At 45.4% G+C, this 27,805-nt stretch overlaps 2 protein-coding genes and 1 long non-coding RNA gene across 3 annotated transcripts; 2 read left to right on the plus strand and 1 right to left on the minus strand.

Moving 5' to 3' along the window:
• The first annotated feature begins 1,304 nt into the window (after positions 1–1,304).
• On the plus strand, positions 1,305–16,855 carry AMMECR1L (AMMECR1 like). Its single transcript, XM_038145860.1, has 7 exons — positions 1,305–1,671; positions 3,675–4,119; positions 9,298–9,408; positions 9,890–10,004; positions 10,747–10,837; positions 11,806–11,902; positions 13,470–16,855. Exons 2-7 carry the CDS (start codon positions 3,713–3,715, stop codon positions 13,579–13,581), a joined length of 933 nt encoding a protein of 310 aa, XP_038001788.1. The 5' UTR covers positions 1,305–1,671; positions 3,675–3,712; the 3' UTR covers positions 13,582–16,855.
• Positions 16,856–19,626: 2,771 nt separating this feature from the next.
• Positions 19,627–22,106, minus strand: LOC119704762. The gene is made up of 3 exons (XR_005258032.1): positions 22,081–22,106; positions 21,210–21,334; positions 19,627–20,686 (listed from the first exon to the last, which is right to left on the minus strand). It is a non-coding gene; the product is annotated as an uncharacterized LOC119704762 (long non-coding RNA).
• Positions 22,107–22,116: 10 nt separating this feature from the next.
• Positions 22,117–26,729, plus strand: POLR2D (RNA polymerase II subunit D). Its single transcript, XM_038146440.1, has 4 exons — positions 22,117–22,263; positions 23,792–23,972; positions 24,921–25,016; positions 26,124–26,729. The coding sequence occupies exons 1-4, from the start codon at positions 22,191–22,193 to the stop codon at positions 26,200–26,202; spliced, it is 429 nt and encodes a 142-aa protein (XP_038002368.1). The 5' UTR covers positions 22,117–22,190; the 3' UTR covers positions 26,203–26,729.
• The last annotated feature ends 1,076 nt before the right edge of the window (positions 26,730–27,805 follow it).

A 27,805-nucleotide genomic window follows, 5' to 3' on the forward strand; every position in this document is an offset into this window, starting at 1 on the left:
GTTTGATGTTGCCAGGGTAATAAAACACAGCACGGACACTCCCAGGTTCCTAAGGACTCTACAAGAAGCTCTGTGGTGATCATAAAGTGGACTTTTGTAGGGTTGGGAACTGTTTTATATCTTGGCAAAGGGGTTTGAGGTGCGATCCAAGGCATTACCAGCAGAGTGAGGTATGTGGGGGGAAGAAGGGAGGGAAGGATTCTTTTAAACGCTGCAGAAGTTAGGAGCGCCCTCTTGATCTGTTCTGGGTGTTCTCACCCGATTCTTTGTAACCTTAGTTTTCCTAAGTTGCTATTTAGGGCTGCCATCTAGACTTCAGTGGATGATGCTGCTCCATAACCTTAGAATGGCAATAAGCACAATCTACGTGCTGCCATGTAGATTGTGTAATGTTGGAGCCAGGAGCAAACTGTAGAAAGTGTCCCAGCCCATGCAGGGAGTGGAACAAAACAAGCTTGAAGGTCCTTTCCTATCCAAACCATTCTGTGATTCTATTCTATAGGAGACAGTAAGATCCACTGACATTCAACCAGACTTCTCCAGCTCACATTTTTATGCCTGTTCTTTATTGCTTAAGCTTTGATCAAAATTCCATTTTGTGATCTTGAAAGGGTTCAGCCAGTTTGTCTCTTGGGGTTGGATGTGCAGTGTGGGGGCTCTGGGCTATGCAAAGTTTGCTCTTCGTTTTGTCCAGGAGTTTCCCCGCTGTTGGAAGGGAATCAGGAATGAGCGCTGTGGTTTTCTCTATCCCATCCCTCATGTACCTCATACAGCCACAACAACCCTTATCCCCTCCACCGATTTACTGCCAGAGCATTCCCTCAGGGTGGAATGCAGAGCCTCTATTTCTACAAGCTGTCCCTAAACACTTGACGAAGTCGCTCCTCCCCTGCTTTGGTTTTTATGGTGCTGTGAAGAAGGGCGGAGGGGGAAGGATCAGGGTGCCCCGTTGGCAGTTGGAAACACTAAAAGAGTGATTTCTGCGTTGGTGCCGTTGCGGTCTCCAGGCTGCTGCCCTAAACGCGCTATCATTACAGCCGTCCCCGCGGCCGCCGCTCCCTCAGCGCCCGGGCCCGGCCGCAGCCCCGCTCTGCCCTCACGCCGACCGCACCAACGCGCCGAGGGCTGGAGAGACTCCCCCGCGTCCAACCGCGCGATGGACTCTCCCCGCCTCGCGCCCCTCCCCTTCGTGCCGTCATCGCCCCCGCTGGCCAATGGCAGCGCGGCGCTGCTGCCGCGTGACGTTCCCGCCCCCGGAACTGTTTGCTCCCGCACGAGCGGTGCTCACGTGACGGGGAGGGCGCGGAAGCGCGCGTCTCTATGGTTTCTGCGTGGGGCAGAGCGCCCGCCCTGGGGCCTTGGCTGTGTTGGCGCCGCCGGGAGGCTGGCGGACTATGAGTGTCCGTCCCTCATTACCTCACGGCCGGGAGGAGGAGGAGGAGGAGGAGGCTGCCGGGATAGCGGCGGACCTGCCCGCGGCCTCGCTCCGGTCCTCCGGCCGCCCCGGGGAGCCCCGGCCGCGGCGGGCCCTGCCCGCTCCCCCGCCCGCCGGGCCCGCTTCTCCGGGGAGCCTCGCCCAGGCCCATGGCCCCATGAGGCGGCAGAAGGCTGCGGGGCAGCAGCGGCGGCGGCGGGGCTGAGGCGGAGGAGAAGCCGGGACGGGTGCAGGAGGTGGGTGACCCCGCCGGGGGTGTGAGGGAGGCGCGGGTGGAGGGGGCCCCGCCGTGCGCCGCCCGCCCCGGGCTGGGGGAGGCCGCGGGGGGGTCCCGCTCCGCGGCGCCCCCTGGCGGCCCCGGTGCCGCTCGGGGGTCGGGCCGGGGGCACGGGCAGTCCCCGGGGTGTGCCCGGGCCGGGCCCGGCGGCCCTGCGGGACCCCCCCGAACAGCCCGCAAAGTTTGTGTGCGGCAGCCCGGGGCGGTCCCGCCGCCGCCGTGCCCCGGCGTGCCCCACGCCCGGCCGCCCGCGGGGCGCTCCCGGGAAGCGGGGCCGGAGCCGAGCGGCCGCCTTTGTTAGGCCCCTGCTGCAGAGGAGGGGAGAAGAGGGGGAAGCTCCCCCCTGCCCCTGCCACGTCTCCGATCTTGAATCAAGTGTTGTGCTTCCAGATAAATAAATAATGATTTATCTTCCCCAATGCGGCTGAGCCGTCGGTGGTAACTGGGGAAGGCTCATAAGGCTCAGCACCCTCAAAGAGCCAGAACGGGTTACTTTTAATAGGCAGTGAAGAATTTACACGGTCGCTTTGTAAAAGTTAGGCTTTTCTTTTGCCTGATTTCCTTCCTTTTTGTTTTTTTTTTTTTAATTTTATTATTATTGCAAAAGTGGAGCTCAAAGAAAAAAATTACCATTTTCCTTAGGTCATGTAAATTGTTCCTTATGGTCTTTCTAAAATCTTGAGGTGAGGAGTCCTAAGCAGAGCAAGCACTGCGGGCATGCGAGGCGCACCTCTCAACACCCTTCACATCAGTTCTGGTTCAGTTCAGAGTCCTGTGACTCCTGCTGTGACCGGTGAAACTTCACGAACAAACTTTACTGTCTTTGCACGTGCAGAGGAGGGAGGGAGTTGTCACAGCCCGAATTTCAGTGCGTGTCACCCCTCACCCCCCAGCATTGCGTGCTCTCAGCTTGGGAGGGTTGGGGGGCTGCTCTGGTGGTCACAGTAGTTCCCTGGTGCTGCTGAGAGCTGAGTGTGACTTCAGCCCCCCGTGGTGCTCTCTGTAGCTCACGTGCCCGTGCTTTGAGCCCCATTTGACAGCCTGGTTTTCTCTCCCCTGCATATTCAGATCTCACGGTGATGTTGGTGTTTAAGCTCCTGCCACTGACCCGTAATCCTTGCCTATCATGTTTGTTCATCTCTGTCTGCACAGCCTTTCCTCCTCCCCGTGTTTGTTCCACCCCTTCTTGTGCTGCATGAGCTAATATTCTCGTCTTTGCAGGCAAAGAACACTGCTCTGGGTTGTTGGGTTTTTTATACCGTGCCCGTTTCCTGCTATTATCACTTTCTGTGCTGGCTCCAGCTCTTCCTGTCATGCACATCTTGCCTGTTCCCCCTGCATGTTTATTTGGGAGCTGTATTCCTTCACCCAGTCCCAGAAAGTAAATGCAGATTCCAGTTCGTGGTCTGGAAAATAGTCTGTAGTTTAGAAAATGGTGGTTTCAGTGCTTTTAGCTTCTCTTTGATGTCGCCAGTGCTAAATCAAGGGCAGCACCCCTGGGAGTCCAGCCTCAGAGGTGTCATTTTGGGCTGCTGTCACTCTCTCAGGAGCAGGGAAGGGAAATGCACTTTTTTGCCACTGGTGCAGGCATTGACTGAGGAGGAGTGGGTGAGCAGAAAAAGTAGTGGATAGGGTGTATCTGTAGTCCCAAGTCCTTTTTCCTTCTGTTTTCCCACAGTTTTGTTCTTTTTACGGGAAGTCTGGTGACAGTTTTTGTCACGAGCCACTTATTAAGGTGTTCAGTACCTCGGAAGGTGTGACTGCATGCAGGTTGTGTCCACGCTCTTCCAATCTTTGTGTGAAAACACCCATTCTGCTGAGTTGCCTGCAGTGCTGTGCTTGATCGTGTGGTTTGGAGGGTTTTCTCCCCTGTTTGCAGCAGAAGCAAGGAAGCAGCTGTTGGTTTTTCACCTGTGACTCTTTGTGTAATGCTGTTCCCCCCTCCCCGCCCCTCCGTGCCAGGGTTCTGCAGTGCTCCAGGCAGCGAGTTTTGAAGCAGGATGGGAAAAAGACGCTGTGTTCCTCCACTTGAGCCCAAGCTGGCAGCTGGCTGTTGTGGGGTGAAGAAGCCCAAATTGTCTGGGAGTGGAACGCACAGTCATGGGAATCAGACCACAACTGCACCGAGCTCCAGTTCAGGTCCTCTTCAGAACCACCAGCATACAGATGGGAATAATGGAAGGGAGAACGTATCTGACTTGACTTTGGGCCCAGGAAATTCCCCAATTACTCGAATGAATCCCACTTCAGGAGCTCTGAGCCCACTTACTCGGCCCAATGGAACTGCCAACAGCACCAAGAACCTGGTGGTGACAGCAGAGATGTGCTGCTACTGCTTTGATGTGCTCTACTGTCATCTCTACGGGTTCCCTCAGCCACGGCTTCCTCGGTTCACCAATGACCCCTAGTGAGTACAGCCTCCTGTGGGAGCAAAGCTGGGAGACAGCTCCCAGAGCTGGGCTGTGGTTGGGGAAGGGTGAAGGGTTTCCTCTGGGGCGTGGGAAGAGGGGTGTGCAGGGAGAAAGGGGGGCACTCTGCTCCTTGCTCTGTCTGCTGGGAACAAAAGGATGCGCTGTAAGTGCACAAAAGATTGAAGTGCTGTTTGTTGGTGGAGGTGAGTGAGCTTTAAAGTGTCCTGAGAGAGAGGAAGTGCTGAGCTCTACAGAAAGAGCTAGGCCAAGTGTGAAGAGGTGTGGTGCTTCTTCACAGTCTGGTGTGTTCCATGAGGCACTGTGCTCTTTGTGGAGGAGTGCAAACCCACTTCATGGTACTGTTCTGGTAAAGTTTGTGTCTCCTTCTTTGTAAGTATATTCCTCTGTAAAAAACTTAACTGAATAGTGCCACCTACAAAATTGTACTAAAAACCAGTTAAATAACATCATTAATTTGAAGAAGCTCCAGCTTCTTATGTGAGACACTGGCTTGGAGAGGGGAAGAGACTTCCTTCTGCAAAGCAAATGGAAAGGGAATGAAGTAGGATGTTGAAGTTGGAACAAGTTTCCAGTTCATCCTGAAACAAATGTTGGGCTGTTGAGGATTGGACAAGGACACTCAAAGAAGTTTTCAGCTGTCCAAGTGAATGGGTTTAGCAGGGAGGGGAATCTAAAAATTACCAGTTACAGAAGATGTGTTAGGGAGATAGCGCTAGCTGGGCAATGTGGGGAGAAATCCTAGAATCATTTAGGTTGGAAAAACCTTTGAGTCCAACCATGAAGCCAGCACTGCCAAGAGAGTTAACTTTCAAGGACAGTACCAAGGTTAGGAGGAAAGGAGATGTGTGTGAGCAGAAGTGAGAAGGATTTATGAAGCTGTTTCACTTTGGTGAGATTTAGCTAATGTTTGTCTGAAGGTTGACTGCGTAGGTGTGGAAATGTTAATGTTGTTAAAATGTTTGTTAGAAGAATTATATGGGAAAGATCAGTGACAGATGGACCTTCTGACACTCCTCCGGGGCCTCCTCCAGAACAATAGATAAAATAAAAAGTTGCTGACATCCTTAATTTAAGCTAATGAATTTTAAATTGATGTAAAGAACAACGGCTTAAACAGGTCAAGGACTTCCTTTCTGTATCCTCAGTGTCTGCCCACCTTTCTGCTGTCAGGGTGGATGTAGGTTGTGCTTCCATGCAGTTATTATTCCAGCTGGATTATGGATACACGTTCTGAATGCTGCTGCAGAGTAAGCTGTTTAATACTGTAAACACAAATGGGCAGAGAAATGCTCTGGACTGGGATGTCAAATAGCTCCAGGGACTGCCCAGGCTGGAACGTTTCTGGTATTCATACCTGCACTGAGTGGGCTCCCTTTGGAACATTTGGTGTCAGTCTGCTCGTTGTTTTGTCACTCAGAGTGCAAAGGGTTATTTGCTGTAGCTCTGTTAAGCCACTAAGAGAGATGGTTTTGTAGAGCTGCATTCTTTCGGTGTCAGAGGAGATTTCTGGCTGGATTTTGTTGCTTTTTCTGTTGACTAGCATCAAAAAGGATGTCCTTTGGGGAATAGCAGCTGGTTGAATTTTTATGCCCAGATTTGAAAAGTTAAAAATTGTTCACTGGTTATTTCAGTGTTCATGACTACAAGTCTTTTAGATCAGCACACCAACAAAGCATAACCAGCCCTTCCCTTATCTTCCCCTGTCAGCAAATGCTTACCTGGGTTTTCTTGTGTTTCAGCATTTATTCCTTTGCTCCCAGGAAATGGATGTACCCCAGAGAAAAGCATGGGGTTTGCTCTCTTGGAGAGCAGCACACAAGGAAGAACTGCCCCACTTGAGGCAGTCTTGTAATGAATTTCAAGCCAAATGTTATCAAACACAAGAGTAAACAAAATGAAAATACAGAAACGATTTGCATTGTGGCCTTTTGTGACATAATTAATGTCAATGTAAGAGATCTTTGAACAAAACAAAGGTTTATACCAGGAGTTGCTCTGGACAGACAGACTGTTGATTGAATAGAAATAGGTGCAGAACTTTAAAGTCAAGCTAAAAGCATGTGTGAAGGTCAGGATTTGGCATCAGCAGTGTAATAGCATGCAAGTTAGAGGGTTATGGGTTGAAAACCACAGGCATTTCAGTCACCAGGCTGAGGGGATATGCACGTGGACAGCACTCTTGATGGGAACTATGGAGCTGGTAGATACCTGTGAAGTAAAGTTCCCTTATTCCAGTGCTAGCAGTGATGGTCACAGACCAATGGAGGGATGGTGGCATTGCAAGCCTTGTCGTTGTGTCTGAATTAACGTTGCAAAGGAAGGAAATATCCCCTTTATTATTCAGGTTACTGCCAGTAATTACAATTTGGAACCTATGCAAGTGGTTGATGGGTTACTTTTTCCACTTTTGTACTTCAGTCTGATTTTTTAATAGTAGGTGTCATAAACTGGTGCTAAAACTATACCATGGAAGTTTCTAGTTGCCACACAAGACAAATAATAGGATATTTGCATCATAAGATCTGTTCTGTAACAGGTTTTTCCCTAGTACAAGCTGAAGCCTGATTCAAACAAACTGTATTTTTCTACTTTAAAATTCCCTTTGTAGTTGCAATTGATGAAGCTAATTTTTAGTTGCTGTTAGTTTTAGTTCCTCTCAGCCTAAAAACCCTCATCAAACATCTATAAAGTGGGATGTTGTGGCTGGGGAAGGAACAGTTGACATAATCTGCTGAGGATATGGCTGCAAAGTACCAGTGAATGCTCTTGGGTGAGCATGGACAAAAGATTGTTGTGACTTTTCTCAGTACATCTGGGAAATAACACTTTTCAAGGAGGGGCTCTGGAACAATGGCCTTATTGTCAGCTGCACCTGCAATTTGCTGAATGCATTTATTCTTCAGAGACAGAAACATCATCTTCTCTGCAGTGAAAATAGTGAAATTTTATCTATGTGTACAGAATCATATCTTTTTCTATGCCTCAGTTGTTCTGACCACAATGAGAAATGGTTTAAAATGTGCTATAAGGTATTTTAAAATATACAGCCTTCTGAATGCAATTATCCTCTCTCCTCTGATAATATCTCTTCTATTATAGATTCATAAAGCTGTGCTGCAGCTCAGTGGAAAGATGGGTTGTGGGATTTTTTTTTCCCTTTGGAAGGGGAAAGAGATAAATTGAAAATGTGAACCTGCAATTTGAGTTGAAGGGGAATTTACTTAGATTTGTACTGTGTGAGTGATGGTTTTTATGTTCTCCCTTGCCTTTTCTCTTTGGGGTGAGTGTCACGTGGACTGAGCAGTACTTTCAAAATTTTTATTAGATTAGGGTAAATTTCCACTGAACTTGTGACAGTAGTGTTTCTCAGAGATCTCCTGTGTAAGTTTAGTCTTTTTAAGTCTTTTTTTTTGAGTTTTCTAATGCATACACTCTTTTTCTGTTTGCTCTTTCAAGATAGATAGTAGATAGATAGATAGATAGATAGATAGATAGATAGATAGATAGATAGATAGACAGACAGACAGATAGGTGAAAATGTAGAAGAATTTTATCCTGTAAGTGCCTTGAAGTGTTACTGGAAAACTAGAACAGCAAATCCCGTCTTAGTCAAGCCAGCCAGGAGGTTGTTGTTGGGTGTGGAAGGATGTTTCCACTTCCTCTGTGGGCAAAGTCCTTCACAATTATCACTCAAGGGCTAATTGCTCTTTTGGGCAGTACTTTTGCTGTTGGTCGCAGCTGGTAACTAGATCCTGAATGATGAATTTATGCTCCATTGTTGCTCTGAGGAGCCTCACTGGGCGTTGATTTATTACAGTTTAAATGCTGTTCTCAGTACTTTGACTCAAGAAGTTCTGTCGCTGTGTTTGAGAAATCATCCACACTCCATGCTGGATTTGTTGTCTGAACAGAACATCTCAGTATTTTTATGAGGTTTGCTGCAGAGGTGCTTTGCTCACAAAAGCTTCAAGAGTTTGAGGAAAGCAAGTGTCTGAGCTATGTTGTCAAATCAGTCTTGATGGTTCAAATCTCCTATCAATGTTTTTTTATCTCAGAAAATCATATGCTGTCATATTACTTAGAGTTCAGTAGGAATCCACAGACTGATGTCTTGCATTCAGTACTCGGAACAAGTCACAGAATCACTCATGCTGGTTTTATAATTAGGTCAGCATTAGCAGTTGCCTTACAGAATTTTGCAGATGTTTGGACATTCTTGTAGGGCTGCAACCACCACTGTCCTTTTAGTGTTTCTCTCTACAGCTCTGTGCAATTTCACTCATTTCTGTAGAAGTTAATTTTTTTGTATTTAATGTTCACAGTCTACCTGTTTATCTCTTCATAGAGCTCTATTATTCTGAGGTTGTTATTCTTTAAGGCCAAATCAGGAGATGTAGTTTAACAGCTTGAAATGAGCCTGCTGAGTTTGAGAATCTGCTGTTGTGCCTGTAAATTCGTGATGATAGACAGGAAAGTGGAAATCCAGGTGATGTTTGAGTAGGAACAGTAATGTTTTAGATATGTGTTCAACAGGAGAAAATACGTGTAAATACAAATCAAATATTAGGTAAGCAAAAGATGTGGACCTAAACTGCTTGAGCCTTAGGGATGGACCCAGAAGTCAGATCCTCATGGAAATATCAGGGAGAAAAAATAATTTGGATTTCTTTTCATTCTTTAAAAAGCAAAAAAGAAAAGCTTTTATTGCAAATCTGATTTATAGAAGTGGTTGTATGAAGAACTAACTTGCATCATCTGTATTAATTTCTGTATGACCTGTGCTGGAAACTAGTGGATGCTACAAAGTGAGGCCAATACTGACTGGTAATCAGAGGGATCAAATAAGCATTTCAGTCATTAGAAGACAGCACAGAGTCTGGCCAGGAAGGTGTCTGTGGAGGGCTTCCAGAGTCCTGCTGGGGAGGATGGAGTGTGCTGGCAAGGTGGAGGGAAGTATTGGGGCTTGCATGTGGGAGGTGTGGGCACGTGAAGTTTTGTTCTTGCTAAATAGCAGGTGAGCAAACCTGCCTGCTGGGGTTTACTGGAGGGAGAGAAAGCAAGGGTACGGGGTTTTTTCATACCTTGGTTTTCTCCCCTTAGCAACCAACTATCTGTTGAGGCTGGAGGGTTTCTTCCTTTTTTTACCTTTTCAGTCCACTCTTTGTCACGTGGAAGACGGGGCGAGACAAGCGGCTTCGTGGCTGCATCGGGACCTTTTCAGCCATGAATCTTCACTCAGGACTCAGGGAATACACATTAACCAGGTAACTGTCAAAAATGAAATAAATATGAAATAAATGTGAAATGAGTTCGTTCACTGAAGATCTGTAAGGATTCAAGGTTAGGATGTTGAATCAACATAGTTCAATGTACTATGCTTCATAATGAAATAAACCTGAGTGTATGAGAGTTACAGTGAGGTGATGTATCAGGATGTAGTGGGACATCTTTGCAAAAGGTGTGTTGCAGTCAGCATTCTAAGGCTACTGTCAATTCTGTCTTGCTTACTAACAGTTTTGACATCTGTAGCACGTAATTTCTCTCAGCCTGCAGTAGGCATTGGACAGCATCAGGAAGCTTGTCACTGGTATTACAGTTCATTAGATCAGGGAGAGATGCAAATCACTTTCTCTGCAGTAGCAGAGAAGCATGTTTCATGCAGGCATAATCAAAAGGGGAATAATTGAGCATCTGATGCTTTATTTTGGTGCTTGTGTTGAGTGATGTATCTTCTCTTCCCTTTAGTGCACTTAAGGACAGCCGATTTCCCCCCCTGACCCGCGAGGAGCTGCCCAAACTCTTCTGCTCTGTCTCCCTCCTCACTAACTTTGAGGATGCCAGTGACTACCTGGACTGGGAGGTGAGAACAGGTGCATTTGGAACTCTGCATCACTCTCTCGTTCCATTCGGGTTCGGGTTAGTACATGGTGATGTATCTCCTTCGTTACAGGGGTGTATGGGGATAGAAGAGACTGGGAATAGAAAACATTGGGCTGGAAAACTAGAAGGAAGGAAGGAAGGAAGGAAGGAAGAGGATGGCCCAGCAATATGCTTTTGGTTGGGGGGGATCTGAATGGGAATAAAAGAAACATGAAAGTGGTTCATGGACTTGGCCCAATAGGAAATGGGTGTAAATATTTGTATAAAAACCTGGGAAGGATTTTGATGGTGTGGGTAGGAACTGGAAATAAAAAGTAGTTAAGACCAAAGGTATGAATGGTTTTTAGGACCTTGCACATTGAAGTGTATTTCATTCAAGAAGAATATGTATATGGACTTCATAGTCAAGTAATTTTAGGCATCATTCTTGCGTGCAGAGATTTTATCTCTCTTGTGTGACACAAGAGATGGAAAACTGACAAGACTTAGTTCAGGAGAAGTGGCAGGGCCACTGGTGAGGCTTGTCTGGGAAGGATGGCTGAGAGCTCCTTGTGAGACCTGCCAGGCAAGAGCAGAGAATGGGGAAAAGAATGACCTTACCCAGGCAGAATCCAAACTGTGCAGAGAGAGAGAGAGATGCACAGCGTTGTGGGAATGACAACTCCGTCATGGGCTCAGTGCTAGCAAACACCTCTTATCTGGCTGTTCATTTCCATCTATAGGTTGGAATCCATGGGATCAGAATAGAGTTCATCAATGAGAAAGGTGTCAAACGCACAGCCACGTATTTACCTGAGGTTGCTAAGGAACAAGGTGGGTTTGAGATGGCAGCCAAACACGTCAACACATTGTGTCACAGAATCGGGTAACAATCTGTCAGTCTGGGGCTCGGAATACAATGCTGTCCTCACAGTGGTGCTGTGGAACCACCAGACTTAATCTGAAGAACTGACACCTGATATGGTTGCTGCTGGGTTTTCATCTGGCCTGTCTCTCATCCCATATCTTTGCACAGCTGTATTTTAGTGCCAGAATGCTTTAGGGCTGAAGAAATAGAGGATCTCAAAGTATGGATCTTCCAGCCTCATTCAGCATTGCATCTTTCCTCTTCTATGTTTCTCCCACCAGCTAGGATAACTGCACGCTGCACAGCACCAAGGAGAGTCCCTTTCCTCCTCATTCTTGCTAAAGTAGCATCCTCCAGAGGAGGGCTAGAAACACAGTCCCTCTGGAGCACACTTCCCACTCAAATAGAGTAGTGGTCACCATGGTAACTGCTCAAAATATTGCCTCCTCCTTTCCTCCACCTAGCAGAGTGGAGTGGTCGCATCCTCCTGGCTCTGGGGCAAAAGACTAAGGTAGGAATTTTAACTCTGATCTCTCACATAGCAGTGCACTGGGCTGTCCCTAGAGCATCAATCCCAAATTGTCTATGTAAAGAGATTACTATTGTCTTATTTTCAAGGGAGCTAAGTGGCACAGGATGAAAAAATTCAGGGTCCCTGCAACAGTAGCAAAGCACAGGCCTTTATAAGAAGACATGGAATGGAAAATGGAATTGCTCTTTCATAGGCCAGCTCCGATTTCAGTTTAAAGGGGTAGGCATGTGCAGATAGTGTGCATGCATCAGGCCGTGTATGTCCAGTTCAACACTAGGATTTCTAAAGCTCAGAGTTACCTGTTCAGTTGTTTGTTTTTCTAGAGTCCTTTTAATGCACCTCTTGTAGTTTTGAAATATTTTTTAACATTGAAAAATTTGCCTTGCTTCTATTTTTCAATAGACTGGGATCAGATCCAGACCATAGACTCCTTACTCAGGAAAGGTGGCTTTAAGGCTCCCATTACCAATGATTTTAGGAAAACAATTAAACTTACCAGGTAAGCAGATATATTTGTTGCCTTTTAATTCTACTTTATGGTGTTTTCTGGGTAATTTAAAATATTTATGCTTCATGTAAATCTTTATGCCTCTTCCAGAGGAGATGTACTGAGGAAGACCAAATCACAAATGCCGTGTGTTAGGCATATAACGCACATAGAATTAAGCACAATGTGTTTGGTCCATGCAGGATCAAAGTTGGCATTTTTCTAAGTGTCACTGGTTTTAGTATTACCATATATGTGAAAGAGCAGAAGCAGAACCTCTAAGAGTTGAAAAGGTTGATATTTTTTTGGCATCTTTTCAATTAACTTCCTTTTCTCAGTGTACTCATCTGTGAATGCTGTAGCTATTAGTAGGTGACACCTGTCTTAAAACCAAACCACACTCAAATTTGGCTGGTTTTCAGAATTTGCTTGCTTTTCTATACCCCCAGCTGTCCTATTGGTTTCTGCCCCCTTTATGCTAGTAAAAATTGGGACTTTCTGGTTTAGTATAGAAACACTAAATTATCGGGTCACTCTTTACCTCTAGAGAATTGAGGTGAGTGTGCAGGGTTTTCTTTAGCAGGAGGTGACAGGATGAAGGTTTTCTTTAAAATCTCACGTAATGTGGTCTTAGGGCAACTCACAACCACTGTTGTTTAGTGTGCTTTAGAAGACCTCCAGTCTCTCCAAAGGAACTTCACGTTTTGTGAATTCTGATTGTACAACATGGACTAAGTCATTTATGTGCTCTAATAAGCCTCTTTTTACTTACCTCTCCATTCCTTTCAGTACTTTTTCAAGTGTGGAGACAACCACAAAAGTAAACAATAGTAAAATACTGATTATTTAATCCCTGTAGTTGAATCCTCTTCCAGCAAACTTTTCATGCCATTTGTGGATAAAAAAAGAATACAAACTGATCATTTATTTCCTGTGTGCTACTTCAGGCATCCCTTTAATTATCATCACCTTGATTAGGACTCATCTTTCAGGACCCTGGAGCTAATTCAAGCTCACATAGGTTATTCATACCAGTGGGTTTCTCTTGGTCATCACTGGCTGTGAGCTGGAGGGGAGTTTGGGGTGAATGTTTTATGTCGAGTCCCTCCACTGTCGCGTTCACATTCTCTGAAAAATCCCTTCGCCCAGGATTTTACTCCTGGGAAGCTGAGAAGCCTCAGAGAAAAAGGAAAACAATTATTATCTCACTTGCTTCTCCTGTGTTGTGCTCACATGTAGAATGTGTTTGGGGATTGTTTACCCACAGGTGATTGTTTCATTGGTTTCTGGTGTGAGTTGTTTTCACTCTTTGGACAATCAGTGCCAAGCTGTGTCGGGACTCTGGAAAGAGTCACGAGTTTTCATTAGTATCTTTTTAGCATTCTGTAAGTATCTTTTCTGTATTCTTTAGTATAGTTTAGTATAGCATTCTTTAATATAATACAGTATCATAAAATAATAAATTAGCCTTCTGAGAACAGGGAGTCAGAGTCATCATTCCTGCCTTCACCTGGGGGGAGCGCAAATACGATACTCCACGCCGCGCGGTCTGACGTTGTGTTTCTGCCTGTTCCCGCAGGTACCGCAGTGAGAAGGTGACAATCAGTTACGCAGAGTACATGGCCTCCCGCCAGCATTGTTTCCAGAATGGCACCCTTCATGCCCCCCCCCTCTACAATCATTACTCCTGACACACGGCTGCATGACCAGTCCCACTCCCCAGTTGCTGCCAACGGCTATGACATCATCGGGGCAGACGCCTCCTCTTCCTGGTCCAGTTACTTCTATTACTGCACCATTTTATGATGCTAGCTTCCGTTGCCAAGTCTGCCTTCCCACTGACCTGGGGGGAGGGTGAGAGCGTGACAGGACTTCAGGGGCCCAAGCCTTATCTCAGCCTTCCCTCCCAGCGGGGGTTCAGTTGGATTGGGGCTCCATGCCTACGAACTGTCGTGAGGTGCGGAAGACCTTTAGGAGTGAAAGCGCTGCTTCGGACCGATCCGTTCCTGGGTGTTCCTGACACTCTGGAAACTTGAGTTGTTTGTTATGGAAGCCCCCCAGATCAAGTAGGAGCATTCCCCGGGCAGCCTGGGCAACGGAGTCCAACAAAACATTTTTTAGGTTCTTTTTAATTCTTTTTTTAACCTCTGGTATCTGTTGTGTACTGAGAGCTGATTGCAGTCCCCACGCATCACAGGCGGACATCATGATATTGGGGAGGGTTGAACACCTGGATAGCACCCCATCCTCATGGACAGAAAACATGTGAAAAATTAATCCATTATTTAAATAAACCCTTGAAGGCTTTAAGGCTCAGATCCTTGGTAGGTTGGGTTCTTGGTGATGAAGCCTGCTATGAAATATAATGCTGTTTGGCCTGTAAGAGAGCGACATGGCACGTGCTGTGTACGCAGATGAAAGGATCTTCGAGTGTCCCTGGACAGTCTTTGTTTTGACCAAATTTTCTTTCCAAATATTTGTAAGAGATAGGATTAGGGCTTGGGAGGGTTTTGCAGAGCATTGACTGTAGTCGTACAAGTGAGACCAGTGACTGAAATTTGTTTGAATTTAAGCTAACAGTCTTGGGGACCTTCCTTTCGATACAACAGCCACTTTCGCTGGTATGACTGCTGATTTTAGGGGCTGTGGGTGTTCCAGTTTATTCCAGGCCTGTGGAATGGTGCTGTTCAGTTTTGCTGGTAAGATTTATCTTACTCAGCTTAGTCATTGCCACATCCAGGCAGTGAGTGGGGAAATCTGTACTACCCAAATGGCATGAAACTCGTGTGCATTCTGTAGTTCTTCTCCCGTGGTGGCTGATGATCACAAGGAATACTCTTTTCTGAAAGGAAGTTTTCAGTCGTGTTCTGCAGCATCATTGAGGGATGTCATAAACTCTAAATTATGGCACTCTTTCAATGAGATAACTGGATTTCAGAATACACTTCGGGGTAGGGTTGGTTGGTTTTCCAAGCTTCTGGAGGGTCATTAATGATCGGGGAGGAGAACACAAGTGCATAGCAGAGTCATGGCTGTTTGGTTGCACGCATCTTCTGAGCCTGCTTGTGTTGTAATTGGCTGGTGTTTGAAGCCTGAAATGATGCTGTGCTGTGGCAGGGAATGGGGCTGGTAGGAAGCTGAGAACTGCAGGGTGCTGCCCCTCGTCCTAAGGAAGCAAGGCACAACTTGTGCTGCTTTGCTTCATGTCGGTGTAAGTTCTGCTGGAGGAGAGAGAGGCGAGGAGATTCCTCTGGATAACGGTGCAATATTGACCCAGCTTTCCTTCTGTATTGGGTCATTCCTACAAATTGCCACTTTTCCCTTGTGATGTTGTTGGAAAGAATTGAAGATGAAAGGATTGTTTCGTGACTTCCTGCTGCTGAGAATAAATGAGTCTCGTTACAAACCACTCCAGTTCGTAGTTGCTCCCCCAGGTGCCGTGTAGTGACGGGGGAGGGTGGGGTCAGCTCCAGGCATACCACTCACCTTTCAGCTGTCAAACAGTATGATACATAGGGCTACACTCATTACTGTTCAAGTGTTCTATGTTAGAATTTAATTTCTAAAAGGTTTAAAAAAAGGCAAAAAAATGGTGCTAAAACTTCACCCCTGAGCACGCTCGGTGAGACTGGTCATGCAGGCACACAGTGCCAGGCTTTTCAACTATACTGTTTCTTTTTCAGGTGTTTGCCCTGTTCTGTGTCTTCAACAGTGTATAGTGTTTTCCTGATTTCAGTTTCTTTGACTAGGGGATGACTAAAGGGTGGGGTGGGGAGGGTTAGTTGTCATTTTTTTAAAGAACAGAATTTTAGGATTGAGTAACTTGGTTGGTTTAAGCCTGAAGTGGGACAAGTGGTTTGGGACTGGGGAAGTCTTGTCCTCTCCCACTTCTATTTCCCCACTCAGTCTGTTTAAAAAAACACAAACAAAACATAAATGCCTCTAAATATGTACTGTGTTCTTGTCTTGTTGCAGTGAGAAGAGAAGCTGGCAGATCAGAAACACTGGTCTGCTGCCTAAGGAACAGGCCCTCTCAGCTTTAGTCCCATAAGGGTCCAGCTATAAAATCAGTTGAAAACTGTGTCAATAGCTAAGTCAGCTCAGAAATGTGTGACAAGGACAGGTGGTCTCAGGAAATAATCCCGTTTCTAGATCATTACATGGCAGCTATGCATAAGGATGAAAGAGGTGAAGTGGGCACAAACTGTAGTTTGAATTGCCTGAGGATGGAGACAACCAAAATCACTGGCCAATTGATGTGAGATTTTCTCTGTGTTTGCTGGGCTGGGACAGCTGGTTAGAACTACTCCTGAAAGCAACTGTGACCTGGTTTGATCTGGATTGACTCATCCTTAGAAGCAAGTGCCTTTTGGTCTAGAAGGGCTTATTCTCATGACAACCACAACTGAGAAATAATCTCACTGCAATGATGAAATGTCTTTGTTTTACGGTAACTACAGGAGAATGTCTTTGATCACTGGAGTCTGTCAGTGTTGAAATGTTTCCACTGTGAGGTTCTTAATTTTTTTTTTTTTTCATGTTGTTCAACAGTCAATCTCAACTGAAGCCATTTTGGTTTGGGAATGTTGTAAGGTCAAAATATCACATATCTACAATTTATCAGAACAAAAAAAAATCTGTAAGGAAATCTAAGAGTTCATTTTAACCTTTGCACAGAATAATTTGTTTTCATAGTACATTAACAAACCTCTGCAGTCTTCACTGACTATTAGTGCTGTTTTCTGTTTGTATTCAGAAACTACATGTTGTTTTGTTGGGGTTTTTTTTGGGTAATTTATTTCCTTAAAGCAGGAGACCTCTTTTGACCTACAGTGCAGAGACGTCAGACCAATTCTTTATATTACACTTGGTTGCCTCCTACCTATATAATAATTTCTGAGTGTAAATAATTGAACTCTATCCTCTAATGAAGTATTGTAGAGAATAAATCATAATGGATAAAGATTATTTGTACTGTCCTCTTTATATGACTTCCCACAGCCTTTATGGGGGATAAGCTGAAATTGTTCTCATCTAGAAAGACGGGCAGTGTATCACGGGTATGAATAGCAGACATGTAAATTACACCACATATTCAAAACCAGGGGGGTTGCCAGAGTGGGGTGGCAGCTGTCTGGAAACACACCAGTAATCAAACAGGCTCACGACAAGAAAGCAAGGAAAAATAATAGGAAAATTAAACCCAAATAGTAAATATATTTTGTTAATAATGGCATTGCAGTGTCTTTGCGTTGTGAAATAATGTTTGCTTGACAATAGCGTTCTGCCAGTTGTCATGATGGTGAAATGTATAAAGTACATACATGCAGAGTACTGTAAATCTTTCTGAAACTCAAAATTGTTCTTTTGGGGTTTTGTCTTCTACAATGATCTGAGAACAAATTGTCTGCACTTTAGGGCTGTAGTCTTCAGGTGATCTAAAAACCTTATTTCAGAGGAATAAAACACCCATCTTTCTAGATTCTTACTATTCCAGTGTTTGCTTTGAGAGAGAATTGACTGAATTGTAGAATAGTTTTGAACTGGATCTCTGGCTTACATGTTTTTTCCATTAATTTTCAGATAATTGTTAACTTTTTATCTATGGGAGCTGTATAGTTCGAGATGCTGCATTTTCTGCTTGTGGCTCTTTGGAACAGCAGCCCTGGATGTCAATAAACAGTCACAAAACCCTAAAAAACCACCTACCAAACCAAGGGGGAGGGTAGTTTTGACTTATGCCTGAGAAGCTCATTTATCACAGTACAACTACAAAGCAAAAACCTGTTTTCAGGTGCCGGTACTAGGAAGGCTAGAAAGTCAATCCCTTAGGCAATGTGAGCTGGGTGCTGTGACTAATGTGATTTCCAGGTGAATTCCAGCTGAATTTCTTCATGAATTTTGAAGTTACCCATATCCCTACTATCCCAGGAGAGTTACCAAGTGTGTTCTCTCAGCTTTCTTGGCAGGAGTACAGTGGCTTAATTTGTATATTTTAGTGTCATATGCTTTTCCTACTTGATTTTCTTTTTTATTTCCTATTGAATCAGACATAAAGTCTCTGCCTGCTGTCTCTCATCCGAGGTTCTTCCATGCACATTGCCTTCTGTGACCACAGGAACACTCAGCAGCTCACAGGGAGGATGAGGTCAGGTAGAGGGGTGTGCATGTGACTGCACACCGAAATGGGTCAATCCAGGCTAATTATAAACCAGGATAATTCTCCTGGAAACAGTTTCTTCTGTTTGAAATAAGAAACAAAATGAATTAGTCGTTTAGCACCCAACGAAATTACAGAATGATTAGAAAAAACTTCTGGAGGATACTTCAAAGGAGGAATACTAGCATTTTTTAACACAAAAAATAAATTTATCTGTGATGGAGAAGTGCCATTTTTCTTTTGAAAATCAAAATGAAAACAGAACACTTACCTACACAACTCAATAAATTAACATGTACACTGACAGGACATGGAGCAGTAGGATGGCAAAGGGCCTGAAATGGTTTTGCCACAGTCTGTGAATATGTTGGATGATCACTCTCAAAGCACAGAAGAGTATTGCTACCATGTTCTTTAAAGTTTATAATTCTACAAATTGAACAATATCCAGATTATTGAACCATATTTTTTTTCTATGGTCAGCTAGACTGCTCTTAGAGTCAGATTAATTCTGGCACAAATTATGTATTATACAGCCAGTTAATAATGTCATATATGCATTTAAAAACAGAACATGAGGTTTTGCATTCAGAGTCCTACTGTGACTTTATTACTGGATATTAATATAACTTTACTTTGCTCATGCATGTTTCTTCATAATGGTTTTGGATATATAATTTTAAATGGAGTAAAAATAAAGGTAAAATGCTGTGAAGACCTAAACCTGAAGAGTTATACTTTAGGTGCACAGATGAAAATCACACATGTCTGTGCAATGCTGGCTACTGTGGCACATGGTGCTTATCTCCACAAGGATCTACTCCTATCACCCTGGCACTCCACAGAAAAGACATAATTACTGCTAGAAAGCCTAAAAAACTCCTAGAAAAAATCACATTTCTTCTGCTGATGAATTAGAAAGAAAGCATGTTACAAAATAGGTTTATGCTGGCAACAGGATATCCTTGTTGTTAGTTATTCATGCATTTGATTACGGGGAGATATTTAGCTGAGCATTTTGTAGTGTAGGAGCAATGAGTTGTTCCAGGACCTGTGTTCAGACTGTGGCTACACAGGAATTACCATGACAGGTCTAACAATTTGTTCCTCAATACCACGTCTCCAGCAAGGATCAAAGCTTTTTGCCCTGGAATATGGACTGTTAGAGACTTTGTTCATGATAAATTACATTTGGCCAAGTATTCTTTATTTTTCAATAGGTTTATTTTAGGATGTCACCAGTAAAGCTGCCTGAAAGTTCCTTTATTTTAGTTAGTGACTGATAGTTCAGTGACTATTTTAATCAAGCTCACCTTGCTTTTCTATGCATATTTTGTTGTTAAACGCCATAACAGTCATTATTAGTGAGGAAGAAGCCAGTGCATTTTAAAAATAACAGAAGGCCAGGTAGTCTGCTACATTTAGTTTGTTGCAGCAGCTGGACAATATTTACTATGGGGTTTATAAGTTTATTTTTTAAATTATTTTTTAAAAGAAAAAAAATAAGTAGGGGGAAGTAGTTCCCATTCAGGAACATTTTTATTTTGCTCTCAAGTCCTCAACCAAACACACCAGTGACAATAAACCTAATCTTTCATGATAGCCTCTTTAACTGTACCTGTAAAATCTTGGTTTTGTATACTTAAGGAGAATGTATCCTTGGGGAAAAACAAAAAGGGAAATTAAAAACCAACTCCTGTGAGCTACCTACTGCTCTGAGAATCACAGTGTTCTGAGTTGACAGGTTATTTGAGAAGCCATCAGGATTCCAAGTGGTTTTAAATGCTTCTCTCCTCAATCTGGCATGGATTTCCTTGTTTCCTCGTAAGCCTAATTGAAATTGTTTAATTTGCCAGATGTTCCCCAAGATATTTCCATTCCATCTTCCTGAACGTCTTTCTGCTTGTATCACTTACCAAATTACTTTCCAATCAGTTTCTCTGCTATGCTCATTATCCCGATAACAAATATTAAAAAACTATTATTTGATCTCTTCATATTCTTCTAATTTATTTTTAATTCATTCCTTTTCCCAGCATGCAGGAAACCATTCACCGAGGCTCAGATACAAGTTTATGAGAACAGGAGTGTTTTCATCATAAATCCTTCAACAGTCTATTTTTGTCTTCCTTTAGGGCACAGGATGACATAGTAAGGGCTGATAAGATGATTACTTTAAGAGTCTTAGGTTAGGCACTTACATGTGAGCTCCCTAGGGAAAACACTGCCCCATAAGTTATTTTGCTGGCAGTGTTGGGAGAATTATCTTCATTTTCAGCCCACCTATGACTTTTAGGGGTCTGTAGATTGCTTTCGGATAGTCTGAAAATTAACCTTCCTGATGAAGTGTGTTATTTATGATATTAATACTCCCTCCTTACAGTCCGAGGTCTATTAATCACAGTGAGCTAGACAGAAATTCTGGCACGGTCACAGTTTTCCTAAGGTTAGGGCTTTGCTGTCCAGCTGGAGGATGTTCTGGTAGTGAAATGGAGCTGGTTGTAGCTGCCTGATCCACTGGTGTGAGTGAAGATGCATCTGATGCCTCGGTGTCCTCAGGTGCTCCTGGGCAGACACATGCTGCTGTGCAGTCTGGTGAGGGGCACCAGCACAGCTTTGAGCTCTTTGGTAATTTCCTAAAGGACAAAGCAGAAGAGTTTGCTCATGTGAAGGACGAGTGCCGTTTCCCTCAGTCCCCACACTCCTGCTTCGTGTGCCTTGTAAGACATTGGGTTCACGATCACAGAATCCATTAGGATGGAAAAGACGTCTGAGATCATAAAGTCCAACCTTTGAGTGAAAACCACCGTGTCAACCAGACCATGGCACTGAGTGCCACCTCCAATCTTTCCTTAAACACCTCCAAGGACGGTGACCCCACCACTTCCCTGGGCAGCCCACTCCAAAGTCCAATCACCCTTTCAGTGAAGAAATTCTTCCTGATATTCAACCTAAGCCTCCCCTGGCCCATTTTAATACCGTGTCCTCTCGTCGTCTGTGAGAAGAGGCCGACTCCCACCTGGTTGCACCCTCCTGTCAGGGACTTGCAGCGTCTTGGTCTGTCACAGCTATTTGCCCTCTGTTCATACATACCACGTTCATCATCCCGCTGCTTTCCCTCTCTAAAAGCAGCTAATTACTAAGCGAGATTAAACACACCTCAGAGAGCTGTTTTGCTGGGAGAGCACTCAGCCTCTCAGCTCCCGCTGTTTCCCCTCCGAGGGAACCGAGCAACCGAACTCTTTTATCCTCAGCAGCGCCCAGGGTAGAACCAGCTCCTCACCCTTCAGAGAGAGGGAGAAAGAGCCGCGCCCTCAGCCCTCATGGGAAAAGAACCCTCAACCCTGGCCCTCACCCGGGGCAGAGCCCTCAGCCCTCACGGGGGCAGAGCCCTCAACCCTAGCTAGCCCTCACCCGGGACAGAGCCCTCAGCACTCATGAGGGGCAGAGCCGTTCCCGCCCCTTACCCGGGCAGTGCCTTCACGGGGGGCAGAGCCCACAACCCTAACCCTCACCCGGGCACTGCCCTCAACCCTCATGAGGGGCAGAGCCCTCAACCCTAACCCTCATGGGGGGCAGAGCCCTCAACCCTAACCCTCATGGGGGGCAGAGCCCTCAACCCTAGCCCTCACCCGGGACAGAGCCCTCAACCCTCATGAGGGGCAGAGCCCTCAACCCTAGCCCTCACCCGGGACAGAGCCCTCAACCCTCATGAGGGGCAGAGCCCTCAACCCTAACCCTCACCCGGGCACTGCCCTCAACCCTCATGAGGGGCAGAGCCCACAACCCTAGCCCTCATGGGGAGCAGAACCGTTCCCGCCCCTTACCCGGGCAGTGCCCTCATGAGGGACAGAGCCCTCACCCGGGCAGTGCCCTAGCCCTCATCCGGACAGAGCCCTCAGCCCTCATCCGGACAGAGCCCACAGCCCTAGCCCTCACCAGGGCAGAGCCCTCAGCTCTCATGAGGGGGCAGAGCCCACAGCCCTAGCCCTCACCCGGGAGGGGCAGAGCCCACAACCTTAGCCCTCACCAGGGCAGAGCCCTCGTCCCTCAGCCGGGCAGAGCCGTTCCCGCCCCCTCCAGAGAGCCGCCCGGCCTCCCGTGAGGCGGGGCCGCCCTTTCCGCCGTGGCTTTCCGGTGATGGCGGCGGGAGGCAGCGACCCGCGGACGGCAGATGTGGAGGAGGACGCCTCGCAGCTCGTCTTCCCCAAAGGTGCGAGCGGGGCCGGCGAGGAGCCCGGCGTCGGGGCTCGGGTGGGGGTTGGAGGCGGCAGCGGTCGCCTGTGAGGGTACGAGCCTCGCCGAGCGGCTCCTTGGACCGGAGCGCTGCTCAGCGCCCCTCCAGCAGCTCCTAAGCAACGAGTGTTAAAAATCAGGATAATAAATGATTTATATATATTTAAGGATCTCATGATTGCTAGGATATGGCGGTTCTTAGGTGGGCCACTACGTGTGTATAGGGTATTTTAAAAATAATTTTAAAAATCTTGTCAGGTTGTAGTGAAAAAGTTAGTGTTTTTTGATATAAGCTTTTTCAGTGATGTTTGTTGACACAGGAGTTCTTCCCTATGAGGGTGAGCAGGCCCTGGCACAGGGTGCCCAGAGAAGATGTGGCTGCATCCCTGGAAGTGTCCAAGGACAGGCTGGACAGGGTTTGGAGGAAGCTGGGATAGTGGAAGGTGTCCCTGCCCATGGCAGGGATGGGACTGGATGGGCTTTGAGGTCCCTTCCAACCTAAGCAGTTTTGGAAATCTGTGAACATTGCTGCAGTTAGGAAACCAGCTGTCCAGATCCAGAATTAGTAACTATGGACATTTATTATCTGTGTATTTTTTTTTTCAGAAAATAAATTTAGTATAAATTCTAGAAATGTATTTGCACATCAGAGCCACCCTAAAAAAAAAAAAAAATAAGGGGGGGGAAAATGGACACTATGCTGCATTGCTGAGTTATGAAAAATAGGGAAGTTCTGAAAGACTTTTTTTAATGGTAAAATCTCATGTTTAGCCCAGGCTGATTTATTGCTCAGTGCAAAATAAGGGTTGCCGGCCCCTGTCTAGCAGTCCCAGTATCTGCTTGAATAAAACAGTGCTGTCGGGCACTCTGGGATGCAGCCTCTGACCCTGTTGCTTTGAACAGCTCATACTGTGATGTTGACAGATGTTATTGGAGTACATACAATGGTTACAGTGATGATGAATGAATTCACAGTTGGCTAAAGGGGGGGAGAATTTTTAAAGATTGGTGAATTTTTTTTTTCTGATAATAAAATTTCAGTAGGTCAATTAACTTTTCAAGCAAATGAAGCCTTTTTAAAAACATTCAACAGCATTCATATTTACTTCAAGAGCTCAGAGACTTCTGAAGACTGTGGCATCACTTCTGAATTGTGGAGTTTTAGAGTTCTAGATATTTTTTTCTGTATCAAGTCATGCATTACTTCTGCCAGAATTGGGTGAAGAAAACATACTGCACAAGTATGAAAAAATCTGAATGTTAGGGCTGCAAATGTAAAATATATGGTCAAAAAGACAAACACCTTGGACTGTCACCTAAGTTGTAATTTTTATCAGTTTTCAGTATGAAATGCTGCCCAGTCATTGGTGAGAGGTCTCACACAACTGCCATGAAGGACATTTTCACTTCTTTATTAGCCAGATCTAAATTACATACAAAACTTGTGCAATTCCCCTTTTCCAAACACCTTTCTCCACGCTGGCATTCCCTCATTCCTCCTGCAGAATTTGAAACTGCGGAAACTCTGCTGAATTCCGAGGTGCACATGTTGCTGGAGCACCGCAAGCAGCAGAACGAGAGCGCGGAGGATGAGCAGGAGCTGTCAGAAGTCTTCATGAAGACCTTGAACTACACAGCGCGCTTCAGCCGCTTCAAAAACCGCGAAACCATCGCCAGCGTGCGCAGGTGAGCGGCAAGGTCGGCGTGCGGCAAACGCTGTGTTACAGACCTGGATCCCTCATATTCGTCCTGCTTTACAAAAGTGTAGTATCCCATGAACTCTCTCCCCTTGGTCAATCCCCAAGTCCCCAGCCCTGGAAACATCAGTAGCACTTACCATGGAGTTAGCCCTCCTGGGGGAAAAACAGACTCCCAAATGGACCTCGGTGTCGCAACTTCCTCTGGTTTCTCCTTCCCCTGTCTCCTCGCTGGCTTGGCCTCCCTGGTGGCCACCCCTCTTTCCCCGGAGCCCAGCCCTTAGCTCCGTCTCTCACTCCTTCCCCTTCTGGAGCTGCCTGCTCCAGGTGGTTCCTTGTCTTTCTAGCCGGGTTTCCCTTCAGCTACTGTGTTACTCCGCTGGAGTAAAACCTTGCAATAGAGCCTTTCTTGCTTCTGTTGCTGAGCCAGTTGCAGTGAGTGTTGAGTGGAGGTTTGACTGCCTTGCCTGAATGTTAACTCAACTTGCTTTTCCACAGGAGAGGTTTGTTGGGGACAAGAAATAAGCAGCAGCACCTACCATTCTAACACCTGCATTTTTTAGCAAAAGTACATCTTAGTGGTTGAGTGATTTGTTCTTTAATTGAGTCTTTTTTTTTTCCTAACGAGGCAAGAAGTGGAGGGTTATGCTTTGTCCAGGTCAAGCTTTCTGAGGTGCTTTGTTTTCAGAATTTCACTGACAGCTGATTGCATTAAACGGGAGGATTTTCTAGACTTTGCAGAATAATTCAGGGGAAGTGGAGTTAGCAGATAGGATTTTATTTTTTCCTCTGTGCATTTATATAATTTGTCTTTTCTCCTGAAAAAAAATTACTTCAGTGCCAAAACCAGTGTGCAAAAAGATAAACATTTGCTTCAGTTTAAGCCCCTTTATATTTCTGTCTTGTAATTCCATCAAATTGTTGTGTTCCCTTACAGCTTACTGCTGCAGAAGAAGCTCCATAAGTTTGAGCTGGCATGTTTGGCTAACTTGTGTCCTGAGACAGCCGAGGAAGCAAAAGCTCTGATTCCTAGGTAAGCACTTCCATATTGTACGAGACCTGCTGTATACTTCCCTGTGACCTAAAGCCAGCCACGCCCTGGTACCCTCTCTTCACCCTCTCTTCAATCCAGCTCCCTTGGTGGGAGAGCATTTGGTTTTGGTCTTTCTTTCCCTGATCTGACAGCAACACACTTTGTAGATGTCCCTAATGCACTTCCGAGAGCTTTTACTGGATCAAGTGTAAACCTCTTAAACTTGGGTTCTTAGCTGGCTGTGTTTGTGTTCCTTACAGTTTTTTCTGTTGCAGCAAATAAACCGTTTTGTGGATAACGTAGGGGAGAGCAGTAGCTTCTTCATGTCTTGATTGGTTACCTCATGGCCTGAGATAGAGGGAATGAAACCTTAATCTGAATTACAGTTTCTTCCTTATTTGTCATTATATAAAAGGGAAGGCTTTGGGATGACTTAATTGTGGGCTCCCAGTACCTGGAAAGAGCGTACAAGAAAGATGGAAAGATACTTTTTACAAGAGTAGTGACAGGATGAGGGAATGGTTTCAACTGGGAGTAGATTTAAATTAGATACCAGGGAGCAATTCATCCCTGTGAGGGAGGTGAGCCATTGGCAGAAGGTGCTCAGAGAGGCTCTGGTTGCTCCTGGATCCCTGGAGTTGTCCAAGGCCAGGCTGGATGGGGCTCTGAACAACCTGGTCTAGTGCAAGGTGTCCCTATCCATGGCAGGGGGTTGGAATGAGATGATCTTCAAGGTCCCTTCCAACCCAAACCATTCCATGATTTTATGTTAAGATTTCATAGCAAGAATGGACTGGCTTGTGAGCATGCAGCTACGTGGACTTCATTTAGAGGTATGCTTACACCTGCCTTGCCTTTTTTGAAAACACATTTTGAAATTACTCAGCAGAAGATTCTGGGAAGAAAGGAGTTTTGTCATGTAAAGAAGAAGCAGTGCATAGGGATTAGAGACTCTTCTTACAGTGATGTTACAGGTGGTTCCTGGTGGTCACACAGGTGGGTGATGGTGTGTTGAGACAGACAGGAGAGAGTTATGGCTGAAGTGAATCAAGGGAGAGAGGTCATTTCTGAAACATTTAATGTCTCCGTATTGCTCTTACCTTGCAGCCTGGAGGGCCGGTTTGAAGATGAAGAATTACAACAGATTCTCGACGACATTCAGACTAAACGCAGCTTCCAGTATTAAGGTTAACCCTCGGCCCCTTTATCTGAGCAGAAAAACCTGAGGACAGAGCTGGGCCTGACCTGGGCTGTTTCTCAGCCCTCTGGGTCAGTCCAGCTCCCAGCTGAGCGAGGGTGGTGGTGGATGCAGGGTGCCCCAGTGCTGTGTTGCCACAGGTGCATTCAGATCAGCGTTGTCCTTTTGGTTTGTTCCATGTATATGTGGGCAAGGACCCCCTGAATTGTGCGAGCAAAGAACCTGAAAAGCCTTTTCCCAGTGGCTCAAGTATTTGTTTCTTCCCTAATTCCTCTCCCCAGGTTGTAAATTTTCAACGTTTTTTGGTTTTGGCAGAAATGTAGATGTGATTCTGTGTTTTTTAGGAACTTCTAAAGGATGCAGAAACTTGTTCTTGGTTCTCAGAAGGTTCAGTGATGAGCAGCATCAATATCTGTGGTGGTTTTTGTTTGTTTTATTGTTTGATCAGGACAGTGAATTTTTACAGCTTCAATATTTTTCTATTATTGTTTTGTGTAAATTAAAAGATATTTTTAGTTAAAGTTGTGTATTTTATAAACATTAGGTACATATTATGATTTTATTAATGAGGAGCTTTTTAATGGATAGATCCTGGAGATCTGGGGACTCCAAGAGTGTAATAACCCCAGTGCAGTTTAGGACAGATCAGGGGTGTGACTACAATCACAGTTAGAAAGCGCTGAGGCAGCATTTCCTCTCTGCTCCCCTGTTCTGTGCCAAGTGATTGCACACACCCAATCTGTATCCTGCTACAGAAAGAACAAGGTGAAGAAACCAAATAATTTTGATGTTAACGGAGCCAGGTATCCACGCCCAGAGGGATGGACTCCTTATAACTGCCGTAACACTGAGATGAAACCAAACCATAAATAATGGGACACAGTGGAGGGCTGGCTGCTGGTGCAGCCTGTGGGGATCACACACCCAGTGCTACCAGAGCTCAGCTGCTGCGAGATTCAGATTGTTAGCTTTTGTTTGAAAGGAATGTTCTTTTGTGTAGGATAGACTTCTTCAACAAGCCCTTTCAAGTCTTGTAATTTTACCACCACACCTGAAAGGAGGAAAATTCTGCAGGAAAAATGTTGGGAGAAAGAGGCAGTGTTGTGTTCTCAACATAAAAGCGTTGTTATCTTACTGCAGGAGTCCCATACCTGCTCGGTGATTTCTCATGGGTAGTTCTTCTCAACACTGCTCCTTCTTCTTCAAAGCCCAGACAGCAACTGACTCTAGGTCCCCGTTCTCCCTGTCTTACAGGACTGTTCTTCCTTATTGGTTACAGCTGTGAGCCAAGCCTGTTTCTGATCTGGGATAATTGGCCTGGCTGCAACTCTCTGGGGGTAAAACTGCTTTTTACACATTTCTTATACTCTATTCCCACCACAAGGCAGACAGATTATTAAGACATTAAGTATTAAAACATTAAGTATTAAGACACTATTTGTGATGATAAGCAATAGTCTCACTGATCTTGCAAAAAGGAGAGAAATAAAGTATTATTTCGGGTCTTTCTAGAAATGTAATGTTGCTGCTGTGCTGAGAGGCTGTACTGGTGTGTGACAGCTGTCTGGGCTCACCTCACCAGGAGCACAGT

The sequence above is a fragment of the Motacilla alba genome, chromosome 9 (genome assembly GCF_015832195.1).
Source record: "Motacilla alba alba isolate MOTALB_02 chromosome 9, Motacilla_alba_V1.0_pri, whole genome shotgun sequence".
Lineage (NCBI taxonomy): Eukaryota > Metazoa > Chordata > Aves > Passeriformes > Motacillidae > Motacilla > Motacilla alba.